Source organism: Tupaia chinensis, unplaced genomic scaffold, assembly GCF_000334495.1.
Source record: "Tupaia chinensis unplaced genomic scaffold, TupChi_1.0 Scaffold000093_1, whole genome shotgun sequence".
NCBI classification, from domain to species: Eukaryota; Metazoa; Chordata; class Mammalia; order Scandentia; family Tupaiidae; genus Tupaia; species Tupaia belangeri.
The window spans coordinates 12,289,334-12,297,481 of NW_006159555.1; the positions used below are offsets into that span (position 1 = coordinate 12,289,334).

An 8,148-nucleotide genomic window follows, 5' to 3' on the forward strand; every position below is an offset into this window, starting at 1 on the left:
GGGTGCATACGCTCGCCAGACAGACAGAGAGAGACAGAGAGACAGAAAGCGAGAAATCACCCCCCAGGGGGGATGGCCACGCCGCAATCCGTTCTCCTCCATTCTCCTCTCGGCATCTTGGGCACGCACACACACGCGCCCGGTGTGAGCTTAAGCCACCGGGTCCAGGACTCGAACCGCTGTCGACTGCGTGGGAGTCCAGCGACATAGCCATTATGCTAACTGCTGGTCCCGATAGCTGGATTCTTGAATCGATTCTGCAATCATAGTTTAGGTTTAGGTTGGCAAGGGTCGGGATTCCTTACCTGAAGCCGTTTCATTGCCTCAGAGTCCTGGTCAGCCTTGACCTTGCAGGCCACAAGGAGCTGGGCTGTGGAGGCAGCTACCTGCTTGGCTGATGAGATGAGCTTCTCCTGGCTAGCGTGACCTTGTACAGCTGCATTGGCTGCCTCACACAGATTATTGGTGGCTGCAGCCACCATCCGGGCCTAAGCAGAGAGTTAAATTAAAATATGCCTCTTGCCATGATCCATCTCCTCTCCTGCCTTCTCGAGTCTCCCAAGTTCAGAAAGGCCTAGAGGGCATTGCACACTCACAGCAGAAATAAGGCCCTGGGACCACTGCCCATCGTCCAGTGCATTGGCTGGAATAGCGCCCACCTGTGGATGGAGGAGGAGAGCCTGCTTAGAACTGTACGATCCCCGCTGCAAAGCCTCTCAGCCACAGATGTGGGTCCAGTAAGGAAGCCGCTGCTCACTACCATTCATGAGGGTACTTATGTACTTACCTTCCCTTGGGCCACCAGCTCCCTCTGGGCCGCGGATGCAGCCTTGACCAGTGCACTGGTGGCTGCTGCGATAGACTTGGCAGCCTCTAGTATCTGCTCCTCAAAGTTCAAGGACTCATCTGCCTCCTGTTTAGAGACAAAGGTCACAGAGAGACTCAAAGTTAAAGAGGAGACCAGAGGTAGGTTCACTCTACTAAGAGGGCAGGGTGGGGGAGGGCCCAGGACTGGCCTTGGGTTTGGCCCGGGGTTTCAGTTGCTCTAGCTTTTTGGCTGCAGCCTCAATGGCAGCTGCTGCTCCCAGGAGCTCGTTCTCAGCGATGACTGTGGGGTCTTCTGGGTCCACCCATTCTGTGCCTGGTGGGATGGAGGGAAAAACAGAGGTTAGGACAGAGCAGGGAGGTCAGAGGCTCTGGAAGCCTGGTTAGTGATACCAGGTGCCAGCACTTGTGGGGATCATAGGCAGAGGCTAGCTCAGAGCTGTCAAACCAGGAAGCAGAGGATGCATCATGCCAAGGGTTTCCCTTCCCTACCTGCCCCTGGCAGCCCTCACCCTTCATGGCTTCAGCAGCCTGGATGAGCTCAGTGACTGAGCCAGCCACACGCTTTGAGTGTCCTGTCAATTGTTGCTTCAGTTCTGGGCTTGGCTTCTGCAGGGTCTAGGGAAGAGGAGGGCAGGGAGCAAAGACCATCAGACCTTAGGGTCTCCCCAGACCTGTTAAGCAGGGCGAACCATGGTCCCCGACCCCACTTTGAAAGCACTGCACATCCAGCCATCAAACACTGCACTGCCCACCCAGGAACCCTCCGTGCATCACACTGCACACACAGTGAGGACAGTGGGCCGCGCCACTCACCGGCTGACAAGGAGCAAGGAGAATGATGAAATGAGAAGAGATGATGAAGGGAAAGGAGAGGTCAGGTGGGAAGAGAGGAGAAAAGACAAAGAGCAGAGGAAGAGGTGAGCAGGAGATCCAGGAGGTGAGCAAAAATGGTCAGTTATGGGGCCCCAGGAAAAGGAAGACTTGAAAAGAGGAACACATTTGGGGCCCAGATGGTGGGCTAGGGAAGAGAGCTGGGTCTAATCTTCTGGGAAGAGGATTGTATATTCTGGGAGGCTGGTCTGAGCAGCAAACCACTCCTTCCCTTACCACTAGCACATGGTCCAGCAGTTCCAGGTAGCCGTTGGCACATTCTCGGCCATAGTGCAGAGCTCGAAGCCGCACATCTGGGGCCACTTCTGGGTGGTAAGCTGCTTCCTGTCCCCCAGAGTAATGTGTTAGCTTTAGGATCCCAAAGAGCTCCAGGGTCCCAGATCCCTTCAGTCTCTCCCCCGCCTCATTCTGCCCCAGAGCTGCCTCATTGCCTCGGATTTCTGCCTCAGTCCCAGGATCTCTACCTTACAGGCCCGAAGCATATCTGCGATTGCACGACGGCTCAGATTGGCTGTGGCAATGACGTCTTCCTGGCGACAGGAATTGCCAGCAGCAACAGCCTTGGCTGTTGCCATGGTGATACCCTTGGTCATTCGGATGAAATCTTCTGGGGTAGAGGTCTTGGCAGGTGGCTCTGGGGAGCAGAAGACCTGTTGGGGAAGAATGAGAAGATTCTGCAGTGACAGACTGTAAGCAAGGTAGCACTTGTGCTCATGTGATCTGGTCCATTTGCCCACTTGTCCACTCAAGAGGCATTCTTGAGTTTTTTTGGGGGGGGAGGTTTTTGCTATAGGGCGCGTGCGCTCGCCAGACAGACAGAGAGAGACAGAGAGACAGAAAGCGAGAAATTACCCCCCAGGGGGGATGGTCACGCCGCAATCCCTTCTCCTCCATTCTCCTCTCGGGATCTTGGGCACGCACGCACACGCACCCGGCGTGAGTTTAAGCTGCTGGGTCTGGGACATGAACTGCGGTCGACTACATGAGAGTCCAGCAACATAGCCATTAGGCTAATTGCTGGTCCCCATTCTTGAGTTTTTATTGTGGGTCATATCGTTTTAGACGTTCACACATCACAGCTAATATAACAGAAGGCAGTTGGTCATCATTTCTGACCCAATCTCAAGTGACTGATGAAAATTTGTTGGAAATTACACAATGAGCGTTTGGGTTTTCATTCATAAAACAGAGAAGCCATGAAGGGGAGAATGTCAAAGGTGGGACAAGATGGAAGCAAGTCTAATGGATATAGATAATTAAGAGGCATTTTAGATAAATGGCAGGGAGTGAATAAACATGCTGTCAAGTGGAACAGTGTCAAGGAATATTCTAGAATTTAGGAATGGTAGAGAAAAGACTGTTGGGGCCTTGAACATCAGGTGGTAGATTCTGCTAGGGATGCAATGAGCAGCAGGTAGACAAAGTCCTTGTTCTCATGGAGCCTATGTCGTAGAGACAATAAATAGGTAAATAGGCAGAAAAACTACAGACTGTGAAGGAAACAGAGTGCTGCGTGAAAAATAAAAACGAGGTCCCATTTCAGATAGGTGACCAGGGAAGGCCTCTCTGAAGAGGTGACATTTAAGTTGACATCTGAATACCTGGAAGCTAGATGTTTAAAACTCGAGAAAACCAAGTAGACAGGCCTGCACAAGGCCAGTGGTTGGCATGCGTCCACAACTGACAACGCTGAGGTAAACTGGCAGCACAGCAGATACAGACTTCTCTGTGATGTGAGAGGGAAGGGCCTGGGTTGTGTCCTGAGATCTCCTTGGACACACCAGGTGCCTGCACAGTGCTCAGGACCTAGGCTGCTAAAGCTAGGGTACACTGTGGTGTGAACACCCTGTTGGGGTGCCTCTCTTTCTCATAGAATAAATAAATAAACTTAAAAAAAAAAAAGAACTGATTAAGTTTATTAGTAGGATACTGAAACAAGAGGAGTGGGATCAGATGAGCTGGCAGACATAGGCGGGGGCCATCACTAACAGGTTTTAACCACTGCAGCGAATTATCTAGTTTTTAACTTTTAAATGATAATTCTGGGGCCTGTTACATGGTGGTTAAAGCAGATGAACGTACACAGACAACTGCACATTCTGCGTCCCAGACCCGGTGGCTTGACAAATAGTCAGGCGTATATGTGTGCATACTTAAAATCCCGAAAGGAGGGAGAACTGGGGGAGAAGGGATTGTGGCATGACCATTCCCCATGGGGAGTGCCTTCTTTCTTTCCTTCTGTCTTTCTTCATCTCTATGGCAAGTGTATGTGCCATTTGGTGAATAAAAACAAACCAAGAGAGCACACACAACAAATAATTCTGGCTATTGTGTAGTAAGAATGGATTGGAGGGGCGAGTGTTGAGGTACAGAGACCAGAGAGACCACTGCATAAATCCAGATAAAGATTGAAAATGTGGTGGTAATGGAAGAGAAAAAGAGGTCTATTTGGAGGGAACACTAACTGCTAATGGAATGAGATATGGGGAAGGAGAAGCAGAGAGAAGTTTAAAACAAAGTTGGGCTTCTGCTTTAGGGACTGAGTTATTAAAAGGTGCCATTTAGGGGCTAGCGGGTGGTATGGTAGTTAAGGGCACTGGACTCCCACATGGCTGACCATGGTTCAAATCCTGGACCTGGCAGCTTGCTTTCTCACTTTCCTTCTCTCTGGTCAACTTTAAAAATAAATAAATAAATAATTTAAAAAAGGGGACAATTAATAAAATTAAATAATTCTTTAAAAAAATTACAAAGATGAGTAGGAGAGAGGAGAGGGTAGAGGTTGAAAGCAGGGTGATCAAGAAGAAAATCTGGGGAACCAGCAGTTAGCGTAATGGCTATGTCGCTGGACTCCCACGTAGTCGACCGCGGTTTGCGTCCCGGACCCGGTGGCTTAAAACCCACGCCAGGCGCTTGTGCGTGTGTGCCCAAGATCCCGAGAAGAGAATGGAAGAGAAGGGATTGCAGCGTGGCCATCCCCTCTGGGGGGTGATTTCTCGCTTTCTGTCTCTCTGTTTCTCTTTGTCTGGCAAGCGCACACGTCCTATAGTCAAAAACCTCTCAAACAAAAAAAAAAAAGAAGAAGAAAATCTGTACAGCAGCCAAAGTGAGGAAGAGCCTATGATAATCTGAGCTGGAGTGGTGACCATGGGCCTGGAGTGGAGGGATGAAAGTAAAGGAGAATGGAGAAGGGTTACTGAAAGGACTTAACAATGGCCTGGGTATGGTGAATAAGACTTGAAATCAAAGATGACAGGGTTGAGTCTTCATGGCTGGGAGGTTGTCTCTACCGCTAACAGGAAGTGGTATGTCAGAAGAACAGCAGGTTTGGAGGCACTGCATCGAGGTGATGTCAAATAGGCAGCTGAAAATAACTAAACTCAGAACTACAAGTCGATTTCTTAGAGAGTGATAATGAAAGTGGCTGAATTTGCTAAAAGAACAGAAAAAGAAGACTGTATGTACAATTCTGAGATGGCTTTCACATTTACTAGGTTGAAGATGGTTCAGTGATGAACTATTGAAGAGTGTTTGAGAACCAATAGAAGAGCCAGTACTGGGTCAGTCAGTGGCATGGTGGTTGAGGAAGCTGAATCCTACACGATTGACTGTCTGGTTTTAGACCCAGACTCCAAGCTTGAAAAACATGCTGGGCATGTGTTCATACATTTCCAGAATCTTGAGAGGAGAATGTAGAAAGGACTATGGCATGGCCACCCCCTAGGAGTTGCTCTCTCTCTCTCTCTCTCTCTCTATCCAGTGAGATTATGTACCTTATGGCAAATTAAAAAAATAAAAAAGAAAAAAAGAAAAGAAAAGCTGGTATATCAAGAAAGCCAAAGGAAGAAAGAATTTCAAAGAAAGGCTTGTTAAAGGAGCTAAAGGTGTGGGAAGTAGGTGGTGTGGTAGTTGAGGTATTGAACTTCCCACATGGCTGACTGCAGTTTGAGTCCCAGACCTGGTGGCTTCTTTCTCACTTTCGCTCTCTCTCTCTTTTGGGTGAGTGCATGTGAAAAATAATAATATTAAGATAAAAAGGAGCTAAAGGTTGGGAAACCTCTCATAAAGATAAGAGTCAAGAAGTTATCGGTGATTAGAGCAAAGTGGGAGGAGGGTACAAGAAGAGAGTTGTCAAATTCTAAAGCGTAAAGAAGGAAGGAAGGAAAGACGTGAGTAGGCTCACTTTGGTTTGGCAATGAGAGGGGAGAGTGTGTGTGACTGCTCATATCTCAGTGAATATGTGGGAGGCACAGGTTCATGATCCATCACGATTTCTCCCTGAGACCATGATGTCTCAGACTTGTGCTCACCGCCAGCTCCTGCCGTATGTGTTCTGTGGTTGCCTCCAGGGCCCGTGTGCCTTTGGTGGCTTCATCTTCCACGGCTTTCACTGTCTTGAGCAATGATGTCACATTGGTCACCATCACCTGGGAGCATCAGAAGAATAAGGAAAAAATAATTTTAAAGAATAGGAAGAAGAGTAGTAATCTTCACCCTCCCTCCCCACGGCTCCCCCACCCCTGCCATGTTCTCATCTCCTCCAACCTTGGCAGAGTTCTTGAGCTGCCACACAGCAGGGTCATCTCCAACTTTGCCAGCTGCAGCCTTTGTTGCACTGATGAGGTCTCCCAGGGCCTTAGCGACATCTTTCACCGCATTGATTAGCACAACCTGTGTGGGAGAGAAGCAGCTCTGGTCTGTGAGAGGGAGACAGGGAACAGGAAGGGATTGTGACCAGAACTATGGTTGGTGTCAGGCAGATACCTGTGTCTCAGGGTCCTCAGCTCCCAGGCTGGCTGCACCCAGCTTGACTACATCGGCGAGACGGGTGATGGTGGACACGGAGGATTGGGCAGCCTGTGCCAACTTCTCCTGACTCCCAGCTGCATTCTGCACCAGGACCTTGGTGTCCTCCACCAACACCTTTGCAGTCTTCAGAATGCCTTCCCTGAGGAGGATCCAGCCCAGTCAGCTCTCCTCAGAGCTCTTCTACACACTCCAGCCTGACCAAGGCTCCTGACTGGGATCTTCCCCAAATGGACAATGACATTCTGCCTGGTACCCCAACCTGCCTCGCTCAGGCCCAGCTCCCCACTTACCGGTGGTCTGCAAAAGTTTCAGCCCCCTCACGATTGAGTGTGCCAGCAGTAGCGAACATGATGGTGGTGTCAAGGTCAGCGATGATGCCAGACACAGCACTGGCTGCTGTGATGCAGGCCTGGGTGCCACGATTCCCAGCCTGGAGGGCAGCCAGGACGTGGGAGACCTGGAGCAGGGAAAGTCACATAGTGACCATGGCAGGTGCCACGGGGACAGGAAAGGGCACCCAACCCTGGGAGAAGGGACCGAGGAGAGGGCTGGGAAGGTTGGAGGAGGACAGGAAAGGCTGCAGGTCAGCAGCCCATCCCTCAGTCTGCAGGGAAGAGCACGCGCACCTTCTCAGAGACTCTCCGGGCACACTCTATGAGTTCTTTCTTGGTGTAGGCATCGCTGGGGCTGCACTGCAGGGCACCTGCCTTGGTGACCAGAGCAGCACAGCCATGGCCCAGCTCCTGTACCCGGTGCTTGATATGGGCACCTATCTAGGAACAGAGAGAAAAGACAGATGGATTTGACAAGGGGTACTCAGGGCACCTCCACTGAGGTGGAGGTGGAGGTGGAGGAGTCACAAAGGATATAGAAAAACCATGCATCACTACAGGATTTGTGATAGAAAGTTCCCAGCATAGGCTTTGCTGGATTCATGTCCTTTAGGCAGGAGGTCACCTCCTACACATGGAAAATAATAGCACCAGGCACCAACTGGTAAGGATTGTGTTAAGCCTAGAGAGAGGAGTGACAGAAGCACTTTATGCTGGGGTGTTTGAATCAGAGGCTGAGGATTACAATGTGGCCTGCATGGGGTTGTGGAGGGTTTTGGGATTGGGGATTAGGTGTGTCCTGCTAAGGTCCAATTACTTGCTTTCTTGGAAAGCCAGAAGCTTAGGGAAGGAAAAACTTCAAGGGTTTGGAACAAGGAAGAACTAAGAAGAGAATACAGACTGGCAGCATAGCAGAGAAGCAGCCAAAAGCCTGGATGAGGGTTGGCAGGAGAGAGCCATAACAGGGAAATCTCCAGACCCTAAACTATCTCCTCCGTCTCTGCGACTGAAGGCTTTTTAAAAAATTTTTTTTTTCTTTTTTGGAGAGGTTTTTGCTATAGGGCATGTGTGCTTGCCAGAAAGACAGAGAGAGACAGAGAGATAGAAAGTGAGAAATCACCCCCCAGAGGGGATGGCCATGCCGCAATCCCTTCTCCTCCATTCTCCTCTTGGGATCTTGGCACGCATGCACACACGCCCAGTGTGAGTCTAAGCCACCGGGTTGACCACGTGGGAGTCCAGTGACATAGCCATTACACTAACTGTTGGTCCCTCTGTGACTGAAGGT

General features: G+C 50.1%; 1 protein-coding gene across 1 annotated transcript in view; it reads right to left on the minus strand.

Moving 5' to 3' along the window:
- Positions 1-8,148, minus strand: part of TLN1 (talin 1) — a 37,028-nt gene that overhangs the window by 1,347 nt on the left and 27,533 nt on the right. Inside the window, exons 46-57 of the mRNA XM_006143169.3 lie at positions 7,155-7,301; positions 6,819-6,985; positions 6,484-6,667; positions 6,265-6,390; positions 6,030-6,146; positions 2,184-2,369; positions 1,936-2,043; positions 1,338-1,443; positions 1,017-1,141; positions 788-913; positions 597-659; positions 306-488 (exon numbers count right to left, since the gene is read on the minus strand). Of these exons, the coding sequence (XP_006143231.1) occupies positions 306-488; positions 597-659; positions 788-913; positions 1,017-1,141; positions 1,338-1,443; positions 1,936-2,043; positions 2,184-2,369; positions 6,030-6,146; positions 6,265-6,390; positions 6,484-6,667; positions 6,819-6,985; positions 7,155-7,301 (1,638 nt within the window). The remainder of the gene's footprint in view (positions 1-305; positions 489-596; positions 660-787; positions 914-1,016; positions 1,142-1,337; positions 1,444-1,935; positions 2,044-2,183; positions 2,370-6,029; positions 6,147-6,264; positions 6,391-6,483; positions 6,668-6,818; positions 6,986-7,154; positions 7,302-8,148) is intronic.